General features: G+C 33.1%; 1 protein-coding gene across 2 annotated transcripts in view; it reads left to right on the top strand.

Moving 5' to 3' along the window:
* LOC124534837 (protein fem-1 homolog CG6966) overlaps positions 1-25,861 on the top strand; it is a 97,481-nt gene that overhangs the window by 22,008 nt on the left and 49,612 nt on the right. The window contains exon 2 of one of the 2 annotated variants that reach the window (XM_047110866.1): positions 3,288-3,324. The exons of the other annotated variant lie outside the window; for it this stretch is intronic. Within the exon in view, the coding sequence (XP_046966822.1) occupies positions 3,319-3,324 (6 nt within the window). The 5' untranslated portion in view covers positions 3,288-3,318. The remainder of the gene's footprint in view (positions 1-3,287; positions 3,325-25,861) is intronic. 2 annotated transcript variants of the gene reach the window in all.

The following is a 25,861-nucleotide window of genomic DNA, read 5'->3' as shown; positions in this document are numbered from 1 at the left end:
GTATGGAAAAAGAATAATTATACGCCGGAGATAAGACCCGCTCGAAATTAGATTAGGATTTGTATTTTTGCACTTATTTTTCCTCTTACTGTCTTATAGTGTGATATTTTATAAATATAAAATGGAATTCACATAATCTTTATTAATGCCATAAATGTGAAAGTACGACTGTTTGTCTGTCGCTCTTTCACGAACAAACCGCTGAACCGAATTTGATAAAAGTTAGTATGGAGCAAGCTTGTACTATAAGAAAGGAACATAGGCTACTGTTTTACCCATATGTGACAACCAACACCCCAAAACGCCAGCGAAGCCGCGGGCGACTACAAGTTTTTCATATAATATATTTGAATATGACCCATCGGGCAGATAATCGGGTTCGATCGGGTTAATGATTTGCGTTAAATATTAATAGAACGACATGAATGAATACGGAAGCAGTGTAGGTATATTACAGTTTTTGTAACTAGTCATATCGTATACGCGCTCTCTTTTCCAACGCGGTCACTGAAAACGAGCGTTGGTAATAAATAATAATGATTACTGATGTCGTGGCTCAGAGAATACGCTGAGTGATCAAATGTTTGTGACGTCACAGTGCTTGACCGAATTTATTCGGAACAATAGTTGGGCAGACTGAGTTTTGGATATTTTTTTTGCAGTCTTTTATTTTCTTGTTGCTTTGTGTGTGTATGTATACTCTTACTAAATAAAAGTTTACTTAAATTTATATCAAAAAATATTTTTTTAAATGAAATAGGTTAATGTGTTTTTCGTACCGATAAAACGTTTGTCTGATCCAAAACAAATTCACGACAAATGAATCGCGGCTGGATCTTAATTTTTATGTCACCTGATAACACGTCGATGATTTAAATCGTAACTTTGTTTGTTAGCTACTTGTTAACTACCAATCAACCAACCGCCTAAGTCATAAAGCATTTATTACTTAAATATGAAAGTACAAAACAACTTATGAAAATGAGAAAGAATTACTTTTGTTATATAAAGTATTAAATTTGATAAGCAACAGATAATATTGTTTTTTTAGTGATTTGCAGATTATACATTTGCTTAACGGAAATTTAATCTATCACGTTTTTATGACAAAACTACGCCATTGGAAATACGCAAAATGTTTATTTATAATTGTGTGACGTCCGAAACTATTGGTTTAAGTGGATCTATTTTTATTTCTATTAATAAATATGTTACTATTAGTAACACTTGACTTTGCCTGCGGAAAATTTAGTTACATATAGATAAGAAGATCTGAAGCGCCACTATAGTCCCAGTGGAAAATAATACGGATTAATGGATGATAAAAACAATGATGAGCTGGACAATGTGATGGTCTATAAGCTATAAGGCAATAGATCTCAAAGTCCTAGGCTCGTTCGAGGTCGAGTAATTAAAGCTAGAATGGCACACCGTGCCTTGGATAGCACGTAAATTAGTCCTGCGTCAGAACTTTCGGGTCTTGTCCGATCGTATACAGGAGTATACATAAATCATGACTGTGTAGCATTCACACATTATAGAATGTACGTATAGTACGACACAACTTAGATGTCGCATCGGCAAAATTCGTAAAACCGATCACATCCAAATTGAGTACGCTATCCCAAATTATCAAAATTTATTCCTCATGCGAATATGATCTTTACACAAACGTAATAACTTGTAATATCATATGACCTAATATATTCGTCAATTTGACGCGTCGATTTACATGCACTTGCTTTCTCTGACGCGGGAATCTATAGCGACGAATAGCGTCGAATGGCACGATAGGGCGCTGTTTCTATTGGCTGTGTAAATCGGCAGTAATAGTTTTAATTTCATTCCATTGCATTTTCCGATGCTACATCTAAGTTGTGTCGTACTATATATAGTTATATATAAGTCCTTGAAAAGTATGATGAACATTTAAACACTTTTTTTTTACAAATTCGGACAAATATGAAAAACCTGTTGGACTTCTGCCATTTATTTAATGGTCATGTTTGCTGCGTCTAGTCGTTCAACTGGTATACTGTAATCCAGTTTGTCACTGTACTATATTTTTTCGTCTTTTTATATATGCATCATATGTAGGTATCTAAACAGTAATGATGTTTTGAAGTCTGTGCTTGATGTTTCTTCGATTGTACATCGAATTTGTATCTTAATAATAATAATAATAAATACTCTTTATTGAACACCAATAATAAAAAACAAGGCAAATGGGTAAGATGTTGAGTAGATGTACAAAGGCGGTCTTATCGCTACGGTAGCAATTTCTTCCAGACAACCTTTGGGCATAGGACTGAAAAAATAAATGGAAGCGGTTTGGAGGCGTACAAAAGTTATAAATTAATTGACTAAAATATATTACATGCGAATCAATATATATCAATATGGAAAAAATATATAAATATATAATAATAGATATAAATGAAATATATACATACATACACATGCACATACATACACATACACATATATACATATACACATACATATACCTACATATACATATACATATCTTGTTAAAAATTGATCTATAAAATCTATGGCTATGTTGTAAGGAAGCAGTCACTCAGTTCTAGAATTTAAGTCCGATTCTGGCCACTTGGAGTTCGCCAGAAGCAACCCAGAGCTGGCAAATATGTGTGACGCTCCTTTGCCCAAGAAATACGTAACTGACTACTACTTGCTTGGAACTGGTATAGTCTGTTAGACTGTTAGCGGGAACAGATTTGTTTTTGCCTTTACTTACGCACTGCAAAAGTTACAAAGAAATATAGATGTAATTGCCTAAATATATTATCAGTTTTTGTAGATAATAGTTTCAATTATTACAAGAATCGCGGCTTCGTACGGCTGTCTTCTATATGGTACATATGAATCCTTTAGTACTCGGGAATAATGTAGCTTTCTACCAGTAATAATAAATCTCAGAATTTAATCTTTAGTCCAGAGATTATTGACTTCATATAAAATAACAAATTTTACCTTATAAAATAAATGTCGCCAAAACAATTTCAGAACATAGACAGATTCTTTATTTTAAATTTACGGTATTGATTTTTCGTTACTTAAGAATATAAATCCTTTGAAGTTTTTGTTGTTGTTTTTTTATCAACATTTAAAATGAAAACGTGACGTAGCCTCAATTATTAACAATGACAATGGATTATTTGTTCTTGTTCTTTAATAATCTGTAACGATAAATTATTATTTAATAAATTTCTAATACCATTTAATAGACATTTGAAGGTTAATTCAGACATTGTTTGTTACAGGTAAGTCACAGGCGCCTATGCAGCATTCTTTATGACGGTATTTATAATAATATTGCACATTTATTAATTAATGTTGTGTTAATGTATTTATTAATAAATAAAGGAAGAAACACAGCTAAGTAACTAAGCTAAGCTATATTAGTATTCTATTTTTAAACGACTACAAAAATTAGGTTATTAATTCGCCATGTATGTATGTATATAGATTGTTAGAATAGAATAATATTTGAGTGAGATGATCCACGTGTGTGTGTCATAAGTGTATGTTTGTTTACGAATTTCTCGAAAACTAAAAGTCGTATCGAATTGATCCTTTTTTTTCTTTTGGTAAATAAATCGTAATAAATGTAAGTAGGTAGTTGTATACCTATTTTTGATATTATAAATTCAGTGCACCGTTTTACATTGATGTACAGTACTCTTCAAATTTATCTATAGCTTTAAGGAACATCATTGCCTAAGTGATGATTGGAGATTTTACGACAGATCTGGTAAATAAAAATGTTCTACGGCACAATGACCTATAAAAACAAAAACCCTTAACCACGAGTTAAATTTAAATTTACAGTATTAAGAATAAACGGAAAGTATACAAAAATAATCTTTAAAAAAAATATTCTCATGCCTTGATAAAACGTTTCATTAAAAAAAAAAACTATTTCAACTTCTTATATAAGAACAGTTCAGGCCTAACTTACCTACCGCAATCGATTCTATAGTAGTTCCGGCTACTCATTAAATACGATACTTTATATATGCCGATAAAACAATACGCAAATAACAATGAAACGTTTGAATTAATTAAGGAGTGATCAGGAATGCTAAAATTTTTTAAATTTCATTCTAAACTAGCTGTTACCCGCTGCTTTGCTCGCGTAGAATATAAGAACACTCCTTAGTAGGTGTTATGATCATCACATCACATCACATCACATCATCAGCCCGTTTTTGTCCACTGCTGGACATAGGCCTCTCCAAGTGCACGCCACTATGGTCTTTCTCCGGCTACTCGCATCCAGCTCCTGCTTGCCGCCTTGCGTATATCGTCACTCCACCGTGCCTGAGGACGCCCTACACTACGTTTACCGAGACGCGGTCTCCACTCTAGAACACATTTTCCCCAACGGTTGTCGGTTCTACGACAAATATGACCAGCCCATTGCCACTTCAGCTTACTAATCCTGTAATCGGTCTCATGGTATAATATTTTATTAGTTAAAAATCAATAGCCTAAAATATAATCTTTCATCCTTTTTTCAGGCTCTGGACTATGTGTATACCAAATTTTATTTAAATCAGTCCAGTCTTTTATGCGTGAAAGCGAAACAGACAGACAAACAGACAGAGAGAGTTACTTTCTCATTTATATCATATCATATTAGTATGGATTTTAAAACGATTTTTTCCGAAATTTGAATATAATAAGAGTCAGCTGAGCAATAATAAGGAATAACTTATAAGGGAATTGAACTCAGTATGTCAAGTTTTTTCTTCAGGCATCCAGTTCAGATACAAAACAAATCTATGTTCTCTTAGTGGTGATATAGGAGGGGAGTCCAAGATTAACGTAAACAAGCTTCAGGGGTGAGGATTAATATAATACTTACTTTTGCTGACTGGCTATAATACGAGTATAAAATAATGATTTTATTCTTCCGGCAAAACTATCTTCATTGCGTCTTGTGCCGAATTTATTTGCTTATTTTTTCTCATATCGAAAATGTTCTCTTATTCAACAGAGTACTTCCACGTTGTATAAGATAACGTCACTTTTACAAATAAAAGTAACAAATAAATGCCTGTATATTTCCCACTGCTGGGCAAAGGCCTCTCCCATTAAGGAGTTAGGAGAGGGTTTGGAACATATTCCACCACTCTGTTCCAATGCGGGTTGGAGGAATGTGGCAGAATTTCGATGAAATTAGACACATGCAGGTTTCCACACGATGATTTCCTTCACCGCCGAGCACGAGATGAATTATAAACCCAAATTAAGCACATATATATAGTGGTGCTTGCCTGGTTTTGAACCGAAATCATCGATTAAGATGCACGCGTTCTGACCAATGGGCCATCTCAGCTCACTTCTACTGTAGGTACATTAGTTTTACATATAATTTTCACGGAATATATTTTTTATGCATTTTAGATATGTCTCATGAAATATTACTTCTGTGATAATGTTTTGTGTGAATAAAGTATAATCAAGAGGAAGTACTATTTTATAGTGAACAGGAAGCCATAGAAAATGGACCACCTGATGGTAAGTGGTCGCCCTTGCTGACTGACATTGCTAGAAACATATACCATGTCATAGATTGAAAGTATATTCAAGTGCCTTTTATAACAATTGCCTTACAAATAGCATACATTTAATATTTTGACTTTAGATAAAACGTTATGCTGCATCATTGTAGCCTTGAATACTAATGACATATTTTCTGTCAAAATAAATCCCAGAGGTATAGTACGTCACAACTTAGATGTAGCACTGGCAAAATTCGTAAAACCGATCACATCCGAATTAAGTACGCTATCGCAAATTCAATATTTACTTCTTATGTAAATACGATCTTTACACCAACGTATTAACTTGACATATCATATGACCTTATATATTCGTCAATTTAACATGTCGATTTACATGCACTTGTTAAAAACTCGGGTTAAACGGACTCGAGAATCTTTAGCGACGAGCTATTTCTATTGGTTGTATAAACCGGCAGTAATCGGTTTTATTGTATTAGCCAATGGTAGTTGGTAAAATAACATACCCTTTACTCGGAATGCACTTTTTTCCCTCCGTCGGATTTATGGCGTTTATTTTGGAGCTTTATCCCATCGGACTATGAGAGTAAATATATTTCTGGCCTAATTATCAAGCTCCCTTTTGTAAGGTTGTAGTAACTAGAATCCAAAAAGGATAGAAGGAACAGGGCAAAGTAGAAGCAAACATGCCATACCGTGTATAAATAATAGTAAAAATTCTTTGGCTTCAATTAATGGTGAGGTAAAATAATTTCCATTAATTCCACATACCTACCGGCTTTGACCTTTTCTACTTACAATGAAGATTAGAAGGTCAACTCCATGTCATACAAAACGAAACTGTGACGTAAATATATACAATGTATTGATTGATTTATTTTATGCCTCCTGTATTCATTTCATAAATATTTTATGCGTGCAATTTATTTTTATCTCGTGATTTATATATCAATTCCACGTTGTTCAAATAATATATTAGTAAGAGATTTATGATAATATGATTTAACTACAGTATCAATGGAAACTTGGCTGATAAATGTAATGTTGTATGTTATTATGCCATAAGTGTCATCTCATTGTTTGTTCCCTTAAAAAAATAGTGTTCCCATTAACTTGAACTGTTCTTAAATTTCTGGAACAATTATGACATTCGGTACCTTTAATTGAATTTCAGTATTTGTTTGTTAGTGTTGAAAGATTCGACACTACCCAATCTTTGTTTATATTTAAAATGTAATTTAAGTTCCGAAAAATATATGTAATGGTATTCGTGATCTGATTTTATACCCAAGATTGACCAAACCAAAGACTTCCTCATCGATCAACAGCATTTAAAATATCAATTTATTTACTTTTGCACGTTCACAGTTCAAATATATAGGAGAAACTGTAGTTTACGTCATATTATGTGGAAAGCAATGAAGTTGATTTGACGTATAAGCAGACGATTAGGAATTGATCGATATCAAAGTAAGTACGAAGGCCGTGGGACTACGGAAGCATTCGCGGTCGCGCGTGCCATGACCTAAAGGGGACGACAAACACGAACGACTTATGTACTAAGATGAGAATGAATTGGAAATGGCGTTTAGTAATATTTACTGCACGCGAGTAAAATGCTTCAGCAACTTTAATGTGACAACGGTGCACTTACCTAAAGAGAAGGAATCAGACAATATCCAGCGCCAACCAGAGATAATATCCTGAAAAAGTTTGGTCAGGAAGATCGATTGCGGTATCGTGCATGCATTGAGTGAATTGGAAATGGCGTTTAGTAATGTATATTGCACGCGAGTTAAGTGCTTCGGTAACGTTAATGTGACAACGGTGCACTTACCTGAAAAGAAGGAATCAGACAATATCCAGCGACAACCTGAGAGAATATTCTGAAAAGTTTGTTCAGGTAGATCGATTGCTGTATGGTACATGCGTTGACAAATCAAGTCATTCAATTAGATGTACAACCTACTGAGGTGACAATACAATGTAATTACGCTTTATTGTATAAATTCCTTAAGAAAAAAGCTAGGAAGGATGTACAAATCAGTCGTATCTCTAAAATGCGATCTCATCGAGACGACTTTTGGGCTAGGACGTAACGTACTAGCTGCGATTGGAAAGTAGACAATACGACAATACTAACAGTATTTCATTAATAAATATAAAATACTTAATTATGTATGTCCATGCGATAGTTATTATACGTGACATTCAGTTTTAATACAATTTTCCTTTTGTTTTTATTGTTTGAGAGCACTGATTTCTTTTGTTTTTTTTTTTAAGTTTTGAAGTTTATTTGAATTTGAATTGCCTTGCAAGAATATTTTATAATGGCAACTACACCAATGACGACTTTTGCAGTTCTACAAAGAAGGGAAAGGCTCCGTAACTCAACTGCCAATATGGCGCATAATTTAGTAAAGCCTTTTTTTAGAGATCGTACGTAGTGAATGTGATATCTTTATCGCTTCTAAGTATCTTTATGTTCTGAGGTTTTGTGATATGTGGTGTACGCGGATAAATCAATACAAAGCCATATAAAGAAGCTTGAGGTTGTTTTGATACAAGTTGCGTACATATAAGAGAATTGAGAAATACGGCGACTAAATTCATTTTAAATTTGGAATAATAGTAACCAGTAATTTTATGTTGTTTTTTTTTTGCTTATGTAATAAAAAAGAAAGGTTGAACTGTTTTTCTTGTGCCTGTATTTGCACTGGCTCTCTTAACTCACTTTTTAAACCGGAACACAAAATACCAAGTATAGCTGTTTGATATTAGAACGTTTTATGAGTGGGTGGTACGTACCCAGACAGGATCGCAAAAAGCCCTTGTACCAAGTGAATTTTATATTTAAGTAATTACAAAACAAACAAAACATTAATGTATATTTATTTCCCATATACAACATACGTGTAATCATTTTGTTATTTATTCTTTTTACGAGTGTATAGTGAATGTCCTCGTTGTATAAAATATTCGAAATATGTAACTTTTACGGTATAATAAGACGAAGAAATGTATATTATATTTAACGTACGTGTGAGTTTTAATTTTAGTTTCGATTATTATTATCTTTCTTGCACTTTCAATTTCCTCGTTCCACGGCGGCTTGTTTATACTTCCATAAAGAGTTTTCTTGACGAAGCAAATTAACGTCGGTACAAGACGACGCTTTATTCACCTTTGACAATTTTTTTTTTTTAATTTTTTTCTTAATCAACGTTTGGTTATGTATTTATGAATGGAAATATAGTTTGTATGTCGATTCATAAGAGCGAACCAGTCAGTCAACCAAATCCTGGCTACTCTTTATCAGAGTTTATGTCCTGTATGTGCATTTAGCAAAATATATGCGTTTGTTTATTTAGTAGACCTTGTTGATTCAGGCTAGATAGAACTATAGTGTATCGTTATATTATTTACTAGCCTCGACTTCGCACAAGTTAATACTAAATACAACAGAATTTGTTTATTTACGACATCACATTAGAAGTAAAGTAGAATCACTCTATCTATTAAAATCTACTAGAAAAACCGTATCAACGACTACCGAGAAAGCGACTTTGTTTAATACTATGTAGTGATAGTGATGTACGTTTTAAGATATAAATGTATATATTAGTTAGTAATATATGTGAGGAAGGCCTTGAGCATGGATCTGGATGGATATAGAAGTAGAGGATGACCCAAGAAACGATGGATGGATTGTGTGAAAGATGATATGGTTAGTAAGAATGTAACTTGTGAGATGATGTCTGACAGACAAGTATGGAAGGAGAAGACATGCTGCGCCGACCCCAAATAGAATTGGGATAAGGGTGGATGATTAGTCGGCTTTATTGATCTCTCCATATTAAAACTTACATTTTTGTATGTTTTTTGCTTGAAACGATAATGACGTAGTTAAAAAAACTTGGCTCTTGGGCTTTTGTCATTTTGTACACGTATATCGTCGAGTGTGCTTTACACACTCTTCGTGCTTCTCGGCCTTTTCACTGACTTTAAACCCCTTCTATACGTTTTACGCTAAATTAAATTTATTAAAATTTACAGTACAGTAATTAAGGAACCTTTTCGTGCAATTCGAACATCGTTTTTTTGATGGAATGTTTCCATAAAAGAAAGGAAATGTTAAAAGCACATAGACAAATGACAATATACTATTGATTTTCTTCAGACTCTTTATGCAATCTATGTACACTCTGAAATGCAGGTGATTTGAATATACTACAAACTTGTAAATTGGAAAATAGAAGTCCAATGACTTTTGAAATTGCTTGTTGAATTGAAGTCTATTTTAAAGAAAGTTTTCTTTATATCACAACTAGCGACCTGTCCCGACTTTGCACGAGTGCAATACTGATAATAATAGATACATATGTATAGGTACTACAGAATTTATGACATCACATTAGGAACTTCTAAACTTATTAGTGTTTCTTTACTTTATTGTACATGTAAGTATTATATACCAAAACGTTTCTCTCGAATCACATTATCCACAAAAAATATATTGTAATAATATGCTTTATACTATGTTACTAGCGACGCGCCTCGGCTTCGCACGTCTAAAGCTGTCAGTGTTTCTCAGCTATGTTGTGCATGTGTTATACATATAAACCTTTCATTTGAATCAATCTAACTATAAAAAAAACTGCATCAAAATCCGTTGCGTAATTATAAAGATCAAAGCGTACATAGGGACAGACAGCGGTGAGCGATTTTATTTTATAATATGTACTAGGATAATGATGTGTCCACCTTCGCCCCACGCCTCAATAGGCGCCGCAGGGATCAGGGGGGGCCTCAGTACCTCAAGAATCCCCCCTAGGTGTTGGCGTCACAGTAGCATGCGTAAGCGATCCCGTGGCGCCCGCCGAGAGACGGTGAGGGTACCGCTGGTTTTTTAGTGGGTAAACCCGGTGGAGAAAACCGGGGAATCCCCCCCACTTTCCATCACATTTCACATCCAGCGAAAAAAAGGATAATGATGTGAGAAGTAGCTCTAATTAAGGAGCATTCGAAAGTAATATTGTCGATCGAATCGAAATGTACTATTAACATTGCTAAATTTATTTCGACATTTAGCGATTGTTAGTTTTTTGCGGGTCATCGGTAAAGCGTGACACGGTATAATGGGGTAACGGAGCGGTCGATTGGTATTGGAGATTTCTTACGCCGTGTTTGACTTTTTCTACAGCAAAATGTAGCTGTAAATCTGAACTGAAAGTGTCTGGAAACGAGATTTAATTAGTTTTTTTTTTCCTAGGTTTCGTTTTACGCTTATGTTTTATACCTCTACCGCTTTGTTTTTAATATGATAAAAAACGATTTTGATTAAATTGTTTTTGTTTGTGATAAGATTTCGGTCCAATTACGGTCGTGCTAGATCGTACAAGAACATAGACGAGATAAGTTGTTTAAATAAAATGCTGGGAAAACATTTATGATAAAATATCAGTAAGTAAAGTATCAGCCTGTACATTTCCCACAGCTGAGATAAGGCCTCGTCTTCCATTACGGAGAGGGTTTGGAACATATTCCAATGTGAGTTGGTGGAATGCACATGTGGCAGAATTTCGATGAAATTAGACACATGCAGGTTTCCTCACGATGTTTTCCTTCACCGCCAAGCACGAGATGAATTATAAACACAAATTAAGCACATATATATATTGGTGCTTGCCTGGATTTGAACCTGAAATCATCGGTTAAGATGCACGCGTTTTAACAACTGGTCCATCTCAGCTCTGTACCGGTTTATGATTCAATGTAATACTGTATAACTATTGGTGTTGTTTTTTATGCTCAGATTTATTGTGACTTTTTTTACGTAAATTACTTGTCGATTTGGTGCCTTAACTTGATTGGTTATGTAAATTTTTCGATAACGTAAACGAAATATGAATTTGGATGTAATCAATTTCATGTAGCCATAATTGCGTGGTTGTGGTTTAATTTTCAATAGTTTGGTTACTTTCGTAAATAAAGTTTCTTTTATATTGGTTTATGTTAAGAGAAAAATATGTGATACACACAGATACACTAATGACTAGTTATCGCCCGCGCTTTCGCTCGTGATTCTAGGTGGTCCAAAGTTTTACATAACGTCCTTTGGGTTTCAAGCTTGGCTCCTTCCAAACTTTGTCAGGTTCGATTCAATGGTTTAGCAGCAAGCGTAACAGACAGATAGACAGAATTAGGTACTGTTATTGAAGGAGGTATTTAAATGTAACTTTAACTGACATCACACACACACACACTAACACACATTTATGTATGTAACATTGTTAGGATTTGATAGGCTTCCAAGCACGTGTGCTTAATTTTGTAAGTGTATGTTTGTATGTTTGTTCTTGAATTTCTCATAAATAAAGGTCGTATTGAGGTGATCATTTTTAATTTAGTCATACACTTCAACAGTGTAAGTTTCATTAAAATATGTCAAGTAGTTTTATAGATTTATAATTTGTTTTAGTGTACTAGCAGTTTCTAATTTTGAAATCGATTAAATTTTTGAGTATTATTATTTTTGATGAGTAATAAGCCTAAATTAAATAGGTTTTTTCATGGGATATCAAATTATCGATTCGAAAAGTTAAGAAAAGTTCACGACGACCTCCGTGGTGGAGTGGTGTGTACACCGGTTTTCATGGGTACGCCACTCCGAGGTCCCGGGTTCGATTCCCGGCCGAGTCGATGTAGATTATCATTAGTTTTCTATGTTGTCTTGGGTCTGGGTGTTTGTGGTACCGTCGTTACTTCTGATTTCCATAACACAAGTTCTTTAGCTACTTACATTGGAATCAAAGTAATGTATGTGATGTTGTCTCATATTTATTTATTTATTATTATTATTATTTATTTGTTTCCCATGTTGACTTTGTGCTGTCATCCTGAAGATCGATTGAGATTCAAGATCTCTCGAACGAGAGGCCTTGAGCTAAAATTTAGATGAGATATCGATATGAAGATCACTCGTTCATTCTACGCTTAATTACTTGATTGCTATTCTGAATAAATATTGTTACATAATAATTCATATGAAAATAAACCGTATCACTAATGAATACAGTTCATTTTAGTTTGTCTATAAATTTGCATGATGAGACCGCTATAACGAGAAATTGCTCCAATATTCCAATTGTTCTCCTAAATACTCAAGAGAAACGTGGAAGGTGATTGAATTGAAGCAAATAAATCGCATTTTTACGTTTAATAATGTTCATGTTTACGTAATTTAACCTAGAACATGCTTCGTGCTAGATTATTTTATGTTAAACTTTTATTTATATATACTCTATGAAAGAAATAGTTTATTGAAGAGAGACCTGGGTCTCGGAACACCCGTTTGGATTTCTGTCAGTACTGTTAGGCAAAACGAAATTCCAATTGGTTTAACCAAAAAAAGTTTCTTTTCAACCGACTTCAAAAAAGAGGAGGTTATCAATTCGTCTGCATTTTTTTTTATGTTTATTACCGACCGATTTTCATAATTATATTTTTTGTTTGAAAGGTAGTGCTTCCTGTGGGTTCCCATTTTAATTTTATCCTGTTCCAATGATGGTATCCCTATGAAAACGACATGCGCGATAAATAGGTGAATAACTCAAAATTGGTTGGCACAATTTTGATGATTCTTTTTTTATTACAAAGGATATACTTTAATTTTGAGTGCATAGTGAATAGTACACATACCTTAACAAAATCTGTTACCAATTTTTAATCGAAATAAACGCACAATCTAATGAGTTAATAAGTCTGATGTATTCATTAAAGCTTTTCTAATAATAATAATGTATCCCTTAAGAGACTCAAATTGGCATGAAAGTGTATGGAAACCCTATTTTTTTTTAGCACTGATTTCTCTATTTAGCCTTCTTCTTATAAGTATAGGGCATTTCATCCGACAGGATGAAATTGGGGATAAAAGTATATAAGTATATGTGAATTCGCCTTCATTCAATGTTTGTAATATGTGAATTGTTGTTTAGACTTCTGTTTGTATATAAGACCAACGTTAAACTTATATACGCGCTGGTATTATATAATAATTTCTATAAAATAATGTATATTTTTATAATATATTTTGCTTCTTTGTTCTATCGTTATAAAATTTACTTTGTGGTAGGGCTTTGTGCCAGCCCGTCTGGGTAAGTACCACCCACTCATCAGTTATTCTTTACAAGTTAAGTTAAGTTACAAGTTAAGAATATGTAACACTAGCACTCATTTTAAGATTGGTCTCACACAATCATTTTGAATTCATTATTAACATCACATTATATGTGTGCTCTCAGTTCTTGTTATAAAATTGTCATCGGTTTTTTCCTAATAATTAAAAAAATATAAAATACGACTCGATATAAGAAGTAATAAATAATATTTAATTAAATATAACATCGAATAACAAGAATTGTCTACTTCGTGACTTATTAGGTAAGGTATTTATTTGTCTAGAAACGAGGAAAATTATATCGATTTGATCCAGTCCATAGCATCGTGATTATATAACGTGAAACATTTAAAGTATCAACGATTTCGATTAGAAAACGTGAAATTACTAGAATAAATATTACAGTTACCTACTTATTATGTCCTTATCCTTGTGAAATTTGTTTTTTTTAATTATTATTATTATTTTCTATTCAGATCTTATTAATGTCGGTCAGCTTTAATCTCGATATCAAGGTTAATTATTCTTTATGATTTTTTTAAATTTCTAAATCTTAAAAGAATTTCTCATCAATAATATTACAATAAAGAGGTAAAATTTGTTATTTGATGGAACTAAAAACGCATTTTTTTTAAATTGATATAAAACTTCAAAGCTGAGTGCTACGAGTTTTCATACTTTTTTTTTTTAATTAAATACGCTAGTAATATATTACAAATGTCAATCAACTCGACCCGATAGTTGGATAAAACTTATAATATATAAGTGTATATATACTAAGTACGGGATAGTAAAGTAAAAGTAAAGTAACAGCCGGTAAATTTCCCACTGCTGGTATAAGGCCTCCTCTTCCGGTAAGGAGAGGGTTTGGAACATAATCCACCACGCTGTTCCAATGCGGGTTGGTGGACATGTGGCAGAATTTTATAATTTTATCGCCGAGCACGAGATTAATTATAAACATAAATTAAGCACATATATATAGTGGTGCTTGCCTGGGTTTGAACCCGCAGTCATCGGTTAAGATACAAGCGTTCTAACCACAGGGCCATCTCAGCTCTATGTAATAAGTACGGGATATCTTGATTATATATTTTTCAATCAACGAGTGAACACTGCACAATCAAGACGCCTCTAACGACACGTTATATGTCTAATATTGAAGCATTGGTTTAGAAGATATGCGAAAACAGCTGATACATTCATTGATATCAGCTGAAATCGTACGCCCGTAGTAAAAAATGTATAGACAATATTGCATATAATAATAAAATCTGATTAGTCACCGTGACAGCGATTTATCTTACTAAACATTGAAGTATACTTCTACCAGTTTTTATAACCCGATTGGCTCGGAGTTATAAATTTTTAATATACATTATGTATATTAAAAATGTTCGTATTATATATATACGTAATTGTTAAATTAGCTCTAATTCTCAGATTTGCTCTATATCATAAGCAGTTATTCTTCTGACCGCGATCTGTAACTATATTGTTACTGTTTGTTCAGTGTGATGTTAACGTTTCTTTCGTTAATAAATCTGCTAGATCTATCCATTTCAATGTCCAAATTCATTAATAAGATTTGATTATATTTTCATTTTTGTCATATTACTATTAGATCAGACGACCTCCGTGGTCGAGTAGTTTGTACACCGGTTTTCATGGGTACGCCACTCCGAGGTCCCGGGTTCAATTCCCGGCCGAATCGATGTAGAAAAAGTTAGTTTTCTTTGTTTTGGATCTGGGTGTTTGTGGTACCGCCGCTACTTATAATTTGCTATAACACTAGTGCTTTAGCCATTTATATTGGGATTAGAGTACTGTATGTGATGTTGTCCATTATTATTAAAATCAAACTGAATTCAAACTCAAATCACTTTATGCAATAAGAAATATTACACTTTCTTATTGAATAAAGTTCTTTCCGAACTGGTGGTACTGTTTGATGGTCAAATTAAACAGTACCATTCGTTCAAAAAGGAACACCCTGATCTGAGATGAAAGAAACTCAGTATTTAGTTATTTTTATTTATGAGATCAATTTTAATGACATATTTGTATGGATAAAGATTGTGCAAATTTACGACCGGGGTTGTTGACCTCGCGTTTGCAATCAATGATTTAAGTTGTTCCTTGGCAAATTATTTAAGAACACGAACTGCCGGAAAGATGAATCATTAATCATGTCCGTACCACTGATTATCTATTTTCATTTATAACATTTAATGAAGCGAAATTAATGTTCATTGATCTTTTCCGAGAAAGTATTTATTTATAGTGTAAGTTTTATACCGCTAGTTTCCGCCGGCGGCTTCGCTTGGGTTTATATGTGAGATTGGTTCACCCTTATCTACATTTATGTCTAATATTTATGTCATATGATAATCGCTTTTGTGTCTCTGGGACTGTCAAACTTAATTATTATATTCCAATAGAATATATAGATATGTCATATGTGTCTTGCCATAGACACATTATGAGGAGGAATGAGGACCATGTTGTAAGAAAGGTCTTGAGCACGGATATGGATGGATATAGTAGTAGAGGACTATCAAAGAAACAATTGATGGAATATGTGAAAGAAGATATGGTTAGAAAGAATGCTACTTGGGAGATGACGTTCGTATGGAAGGAGAAGGCATGCTGCGCCGACCCCAAATTAAATTGGGATAATGCAGGAGGATTATGATGTGACTTGCCAATAACTCTTCAAACAGTTCTTAATGAAAAAATAAATTATATATAATTCAAAACAATTCCATAATTAATCGTAGCCGTCATTTAAAACACCTTTTAACGTTTCAATTGTCACCTTAGTGGGCATTTTCTTTATTTCCTTCTTCATTTTAACTACAATGAAGCAATTGCTTCCTAGGATAAGCTTCCGATTCACGAGATGAGGTCGGAACGTGTTTTGTAAGCGATGTATTTATTGTTCGAATGTCATTGAAGCCTACGGGGCGACGTCCGGGTTAATGGCGCTTAAGTATTAACTGACGAATTGTGCAAGGTGACGCGGCTCGAGACGATCGCTTTCAGAATTTAAATTTCGAACACATTCTTCTACGCGGCCAGCAGTAAAGTGAACTCGTGGAAATAGGAACTTTTTGGTGTCTGCGTGTAGTTTACAGCGTCACCGGACGTTGGGTCTCAACCTTTTCGGACTCCAGACTGACGTTCGCCCTGAGGGTGTCTCTTGTGAAATCACATCGGAGAAATAGTAACGTAAGCAAAAACTGTTATGATCCATACACGTAAAGGCGAAATTACTCTGGCATTCTCTTTTCCGTCTTTTTCGATTATGTGCGGTTCGATTCAACGCTAACTTTTTTTTTATTCTTGATTTAATTCACACGGAATTTTTAATGACAATTTTATTTCTCGTCATTTAATATTCCAACGTTGTCGTAATTTATTTATTGTAACCGACATTTGATACATAATATATAGCGAAAGCAATTTCGTTCCAACCAGGTGTTCCATGATGTATCATTGTTTTTTTTTTTAATCTCTGCATATGATCTATTCATTCTTTTTCTATATATTTTTTTCTTTTAATTAATTAATTAATTAATTCTATTAATCTATTGTTATTTTAATATTGTGCCCTAGTTATTTATCTAAAAAAATATTCTGAATTAAAAGCTTGGTACGATAAGACATAATTAAAGCATCATTTATAAGCATTGGTTCTAATGGTCATCGTGTAGCATTTCAACTTGTCAGTGTTATTTAAATTAAATTACCTATTTAAATCGGTCGAGTGTTTTATAAAAGTCCCTTATTTTATCACACATCTAGTTAGTAGGTACTTCCCTCTCCACGAATTAATTGTGACGTCACATCGTTCTATATGTGTTGATCTAAACGGAAATTTATCTCAGATTATTTTAATTAATGTAACGATATGAACATTGATAACGGGTTATAGTTTCTGGTAGCGACTCTCACCCACTCCACATGACGGCAATTTATATGAGGAATAATAGGTATTTATACCAGCTAAATAAATTTAAAATTGGGTTATAAGTTCTGGAGATTAAAGAGAGAAAGATAGAGAACTCCCTAAACACAAATATACAAATTGTACGCCACCAAACTTGAAAATTAAGATGTCATGTCATGTCTCTCTTGCCTGCGTTTCACTGGCTCACTCATCCTTTAAACCGGAACGCGACATCAGACGTGTGTTGATGTTTGGCGGTAAAATATTGTTACCTATTTATTATTCAAATTAATGTTAGTGTTCGTGATTCAATTAATTCGATACATAAGCGTTCGAGCAATAATCTCATCAAAAATATAATCATTTAATTTATTAAGAGATAAGAGCCGCGATGGCTCAGTGGTTAGGACGCATGCATCTTCAAGCCCAGACTAGCACCCCAAATATTCATGTGCTTAATTTGTGTTTATAATTAATCTCGTGCTCGGCCGTGAAGAAACCTGCATGTGTTTAATTTCATAGACACTCTTTCATTGGAGCAGCGTCGCGAGGAAGTCTTAGCCCAGCAGTGGGAAATTGACAGCCTGTTGTTGTTGTTGTTGTTTGCTGTTGTTAAGTTATTAACTCATAAAGTTACTTATCTTTAGAATATTTTGTTTACACATATAACATATAAATTAATCGATGGTCAAACCGCGAACATAGTTAGTCCAGCTGATCACAGGCCACAGCCAGCCCCTCCCTCTAATTACGCAAATGATTTCATGGCAACCTAATTTGATTTCCGGAGTTGTATGTTAAATCGTTCGGTTAAACGGCTTTACATATAATTCCGTTATTGTATATAACTTCTAAACAATATTTACAAATAAGTGTGATGTAATATAAACAGCTTATTGCGATTAAACCGGTCGTTTTAATTATTTATTATTTGTGTCAGTAGAACAAGGGGATTCCACGGTATTATATTCTACTTAATGTTACCTATTTGCCTTTTTCTTTACTTCTATAATGATAAAATAATAAAAATATATCTTATTGAGAGCATTCATTGCAAAAGTCAAAAAAAATCCCTCGCTATTTTTAAAGTTGATGGTATTTTTCAAAAATCAAACTCAATGTATATTTTATTCAAGTTGGCTTTTTTTCAAGCACTTAAGAGAAGCTACCACCGTTTCGAAACGTATATTCTACCGAGGAGAACCGACAACGAAACTCAGTAGTTACTCTTTTTCAACGTTTAAAAATAGCCATGTAAGTTAATAACAGTTACATATATCTGACGACCTCCATGGTCGAGTGGTGTGTACACCGTGTGGTTTTCATGGGTACGCCACTCTGAGGTCCCGGGTTCGATTCCTGGCCGAGTCGATGTAGATTACAATTAGTTTTCTATGTTGTCTTGGGTCTGGGTGTTTGTGGTACCGTCGTTACTTCTGATTTCCATAACACAAGTGCTTCAGCTACTTACATTGGGATCAGAGTAATGTATGTGATGTTGTCTCATATTAAAAAATATATATATATATATATATATATATATATGTATTTAATCCTATTATGTATGCATGTATCCTACCTGGACGTCGACAAGTAATAGCTTCACGCTATTTTATCACCTGTATAATCTTGTATTGAATATTATGCCTTATTACTAATGTATTTTTTTATAGATTTATGCAAAGTTAAAAATGCCTTATGTCTGAATTATACAAGAAATCTTTCTGCAACTGTCAAATGCACAAAGTTTGATGTATGTTGTATGAGAAATCAATCTCTGGACTACAATATAATCGATTCGCTTATTTACATAAGTATGTAATCATCACTATCACTACAAACAGTCTCTTTCTCTGTACTTATATCCCTATGTATGATTAAATCTTTAAAACTACGCAACGTATTTTGATGCGGTTTTTTTTTAATAGATAAAGTGATTCGAGAAGAATGTTTTTTATATATAATACATGGTACAATTTAGTAAAGAAACACTAATTATTTTTGAAGTTTCTACTGTGACTTCATATCATCATATCATATAGTATCAAAATATAAGAAAAGAACATGTATTTATAACATTAATAGTTAATTAATTAGCATCGATATAGTATTTATGTATTTTATTTAGATGTTTGTTTTGTGCCAGTGCTATTTTTAAAGCTAGGATAGTGTGGGTTGAAAAGTGTCACGTCAGTAAATTCTAAATCTATCATTCAATTAAAACATACTTCATTATAAGTAGACTCTTGTAAGTACGTACTTTTGAGTCGTCTTCCGAGAAGTTCTTTAAACAGTTTTTTTTTTTAAGTTGTACGTGAGTTCAAATTAATTATAATTAATTAATTCATATTGTTTGTTATCATTCCCATGCATTCAGAATATAAATGTTTTGTGGTTTCGCATATTACAATATTTTACATCATATATACATACATGCATGTATATATACTTAACTATCAAATAATATCGCTATATTTATTTAGTACATAAATATCAATACTTGTTAAAAATGTATGCTAAAAAATTCGTTTCGATGTTTATGTACGGTAATCGATATACATAATTTTATGGTAGGTTATAACTGACTTAAAATAGAAGGAAATATTCGCGCCTCATTTAATTTTAGTGGTTTTGGACGTTATTAAGATTTTATTTGAACGTACATTCAGGTAATTTTAGGTCGTTTTCTTTATTTAAATCGTACTTTTATTACAAAGTTTTGATAAGATGTAGCGTTTAATGCACTTATACAAATTCACTGGTCTGCTTATGATATTCTAATAAACAGACACTTTATATCCATACTAAACAACAGAAAAAAGTGAGCCGCGCCGGGGACCGTTTATTTTAGTTTATTTTTACATCGTTAAAATCAAAAAGGATAGCTTGATAAAAACAATAAGTAAAAGGGATAACTAGATGTTTTAATTACGCAAAACGTATTACTACGTAATTATGATGTATTATAACGTATTACTACGTAAAACGACTAAAGTCAAACGTCCCAATTAGGACGTTTTCTAGTCTTCACTTTTTGCGCGTTAATAACATATCTGTTTACTAAAACATCATTGCTGGTCTGCGAAAAGTTTCAATATTCTTCGCTAATTATTACATGTTCATTAGCGTCATACATATTTCGGTCAACATCAGACATCTGCCAAACAAGTCTTCGTATGTTAGACGAATGCTTGGTACCGTTGGATTGTTGGCATGGGAAATGTATACTAAAATTACGTTTTCATTTGAAATCCTATAATATTTTATGACATTTATATTTGAATCCACTTACAAAGTCTATGTAAACAAACTTTTGTTTCTGTTCCCTAGACATATCGTGTATATAAAATTAAATAGTGATCGCTTCAGTAAACGTAATAATAAAACGAATACAAATATATATTTTATTCCAACCATAAAAGGAGATGAATCAAATAAACTTCATTTGACAGCAAATTGACGCGATATGATTGGTCGAGAGCTTGATTAATCTAAGATATTCACTATGGATTTGTGACAATATGGTGTTATGAATGTGGACGAAACTGTTATTGGAATTGATGAACTTACTTTTACTTGGTGGTAGGGCTTTATGCTAGCCCGTCTGGTACAACCAGCTCATCAGTTATTCTTCCGCCAAATAACAGTACTCAGTATTGTTGTGTTCCTGTTTGAAGGACGAGTGAGCCAGTGTAACTACAGGCACAAGGACATAACATCTTAGTTCCCAAGGTTGGTGGCACATTGACGATCTTGTCCAAATTAATTTGTATTTGTGCTTTATCTTAACATTAATTCAATATCATCGCTATCTTTGGTCATAACTTCAGCTATATATAGGTTTGTGCAAAGCTATAGTTATTAATAAACATTCGTTCTTTTTTTCGTTCATTCATTGCCATTTCTAGTTATCAACAGATGCTCATAAAGCGTTACAAAGTTACTGTATGACGATTAAGTCACGTCATCTCTAATATCATATTTATTCCATGGTGCCATAAGTGAATATATAGCACGATATAGGTGTTGAAATCGTTGTCGTCTATAAAGTGCTGTATTCAGCGATACATAAAGATTCCATATAATAAGGGCTTTGGAGACTGCTATGAATGTAAATAGCGCGTTATAAAGCTATTTCTGGAAACCCTTTCAGCGCGATGGAATTTCGTTGAAGCTTGAATTCATTTGTATGGAATTGTGGAAAATTGTATTTTGCTTTAATGCAATTCAACTTTCGAGCATGTTAATGGTATTTAATTACAAGTTATTCGGGCTGTTTAAACCGCGTTAAACGTAACTACTTTACGTCCACAGGTCTGAGTGTGTCGTGATGAGTCTTTAACTAAGCTCCTCAATAATAGAATCAGAACGCAAGAATTTTTATCGAATCGGACTAGTACCAATGCTAACAGATCGTACCTATATCGTAATCATATTTTCTGGTCCCTTATTACCTGGTATGTAATCGCATATAAGTAATAAGACCTTAATTGTCTTTTTGTAAACATTTCTTTTTTAATTAATAATGGTCTACGTTTTCCGTAGAAATCTGAATTGTAAAAAGTCAAAGCTTCCCTTGAACTACGGGGCAATGGCCTGTATAGACATGACATAAGGAATATTAATATTTTTAATGAAATATCGAGACAAGCAATTTGCCACTTGGGCCCATAGATATTGGCTTTGGCTAATTCCTTACATCGCCAATGCGCCACCAACCTTGGCGACTAAGATATTATGTACATTGTATGTACTCTGGCTTGCTTCAGACCGAAACCTTTGCAATACAATACCCAAATACAAGGTATTGGTGTTTGGCGGTACCGACTGCGATCCCCTATGCGTAAGCGGGATTAAACAAAGCCTACTATAAATATCAGTAATACGGATTAACATGAGACCCGGGAAGTACTTCAAAATGTCAAGGAAGCATATTGTAAAATATTAAAATAATTTCAATCAAAGACATTCCATTCCAGACAACAATTGTATTAAATATTAATTATTGAGAAAATTTAAATGAACACAAAGCGTGACTAATAAATTCACATCAGACGCCATAATGTATGCGTATGCACTCCGTGATCATATGAGTAATTGAAACGATTATTATAATCACTATATATTATAAAACAAAGTCCCCCGGCCGCGTCTGTCCGTCTGTATGTTCGCGATAAACTCCAAAACTACTGAACGGATTTTCACGCGGTTTTCACCAATAGTAGAGTAAAATCAAAATTAAAACAAACTTTATTCGAGTATTTTACAAGCCCACACTTTTGAATCGTCATTTAACAATTAAGTGAAACTACCACCGGTTCGGAAAGTAGATTCTACCAAGAAGAACCGGCAAGAAACTCAGTTGAAAAAGAGTAATTCAACATTTACGAAATAGTCATATTAGTTAAATACAATTATATATGTATGTAATGTATCCTGCCTGGAAGTCAACAGATATTAATTCCACGTTTTTTTATCATTTTTAAAGTTACCAATGTATTTTTAACAAACTTTTTATTAAGGTTTTTATGTAAAAAAGTTGAATTCGATGAAAAATTAAAATATAAGGTAAAAATATTTAATATACCACCCGTGTAAAGCCGGGACGGGCCGCTAGTTATCGTATAAAATTTCCATGTGTACGTTTCTAAGGTAATAAAGTATGAAGAGATTGATGTTCTTTCGTTCGCATTGCCGTGTTTTATGTAAAACATTCCTTGCACACTTTAACGCATGTAATTATTATGTAAATTCGTTCCCGACTATGTTCGCACCTTGAAGCTTCAGTGGGTTTTATTATTTATTTACTGCATGCTTATAGTGGTGGGCAGCCTGTAAATATCTCACTGCTAGACTAAGGCCTCCTATCTCTGTGAGGAGAAGGTTTGGAACATTTCCACCACGCTGTTCCAATACGGGTTGGTGGAATGCATATCTGGTAGAATTTCTATGTTATGAAACATATGCAGTTTCCCTTCATCGCCGAGCACGAGATGAAATATAAACACATTAATATTTAGTGTTACTTGTTTGGGTTTGAACACGCAATCATCGGTTAAGATGCATGCGATCTAACCACTGGGCCATCTCGGGTCCGTGATTAATCATTGAGTGTTATTTCGCTTATTATGTTCATAGATAAATGCCACTAATAAACTATCAAATAGATTATAAGTACAGATAAGATTAAAAATATTGTTGTGTGTTTTATTTCGATTTAAATTTATCCGCCTCTAAAAAGTACTCTATATTAATTATTGGTGATGGACGAAATAATTATTGTTAATTAAGATGGCCAGACAAGCGTGCAATAATCCATACAATCGGCGATGGGTTATATTCGATTTTTAATATATGTATGTATAAATAATTGTCGTGTCTAGCTGTAGTGTAGTAGAATTAAACCTTGAAATCAAATCTTTTCTTATATTTTAACTTATATTATACCGAATACCTGCCATTAGTTTGAGAGTACTTTGATTGATGAAAAATATACTCTATATTACTTGTATCCCTCGGCATCTCGCATTTTAGAAGGAGTTCGTCAGGTACTAAGCAAAAAAGTCGAGCATATGTGATTCCTTTGGTTTAAGATTTCTTCGTACCAAATTTCATCAAAATTGCTTTCGGGATTTTGTAAGCATAAGAAGCCGATAGTTACGTTCGTATTTATAATATAAGTATATAATAGTTTTGGAGGTAAATGACAACCTCAATAAATAAAAATTTTATCATATTTTAACTATGTAAATATTTTCGTAAATTAATTAGTTTTAACTTTCATAAGTCATGCCAAGCATTTATCTCGGTTGTAAGTTTTTTTTCGATAAATAATAATTAATATTGTGCAATATGTTTACGTGTATATATTTCACAAGAATATGTAATTTAAGCTTGTCACTTCAATGGTTTAAATTTAAAATTTGGCTAAACTGTCCAGAAAACCTCCAGAAGGTGCTGCATAGATGCGTCTAGGTTTTTTTTGGTTGGGCATTAGAAAAAGTCGTTGTCTCATGTAAGTATAGAATTCTGTGAACACTTATTAAAAAACAACATCGATCGCCGTAAATTAAATTTGGTTTGGTTGGTTAGAATGCGTGCATCTTAACCGATGATTGCGGGTTAAACCCAGGCAAGCACCGCTGATTCATGTGCTTAATTTTTCTTTATAATAAATAAATAAATCATGTGCTTAATTTGTCTTTATTTTAAATAAATTCATCTCGTGCTCGGCGGTGAAGGAAAACCTGCATGTGACAAATTTCATAGAAATTATGCCACATGCGTATTCCACAAACCCGCATTGGAACAGCGTGGTGGAATATGTTCCTAACGTTCTCCCCAAAGGGAGAGGAGGCCTTTAGCCCAGCAGTGGGAATTTACAGGCTGTTGTTGTTGTTGTTTGTACACAATGATCTTCATTGATTTATCTTTGAAACGGTATGTAATCCGTCTTGATACCGTGAAATAACATCGATGAAAATAGTTATCAAATTCGTCTAAAGAAACAAATTAACAAGATAACAAGTTAATTAATTAGTGAACTAACGATGCTCTAGGATATTGGTATTTGCAGTAATATTAAAATTGAGAGTGAATGTATCTGATAACACCTTAACACCAACTTATTTATTGACATTTAATCTTGTAATGTATCGCTGGCTTTATAATTTTTTTTTTTTGAGTACCGTTCATGATAGTAATTTATTGTTATACTGTCATACTTGCTAATTAAAATGTTACTAGGAAGTTTCGATACACGCACGCGAATTCAAACGCAATTTTTTTTTGTACGATTTTCGTATTTACAATATTATATCAAGATTTTGTTTTTTTTTTGGTGTCACGATTTTTACTCCTTTGCTTGTTGCTTGTTGAATAAAGGCGTAGATTACAAATCCGCTAAGTATTAAATAATATCTATTTAATATTGCACATTTAATTTATTATTTACGATATATTTGTCGATATAAATAATGAGATTGCTATTAATAAGTGGTCGTAAATATTAAAGGACTCTATTAAAGTTTTGAATGTAGGCTTAAACTATATTTATTTAAAAAAAAAGGAAAAAGGCTTCCTGAAATTATTTTTAAGTTAAAATATATCAATACAGGTAAAAAATTAAAGAAATCGTTGTTTTTGAATTAACTATTTATTACATATTACATTGAC

The sequence above is a fragment of the Vanessa cardui genome, chromosome 13, assembly GCF_905220365.1.
Source record: "Vanessa cardui chromosome 13, ilVanCard2.1, whole genome shotgun sequence".
NCBI classification, from domain to species: Eukaryota; Metazoa; Arthropoda; class Insecta; order Lepidoptera; family Nymphalidae; genus Vanessa; species Vanessa cardui.
The sequence above is the reverse complement of the archived record's forward strand: the minus strand, read 5'-3'. Positions and strand labels throughout refer to the sequence as shown.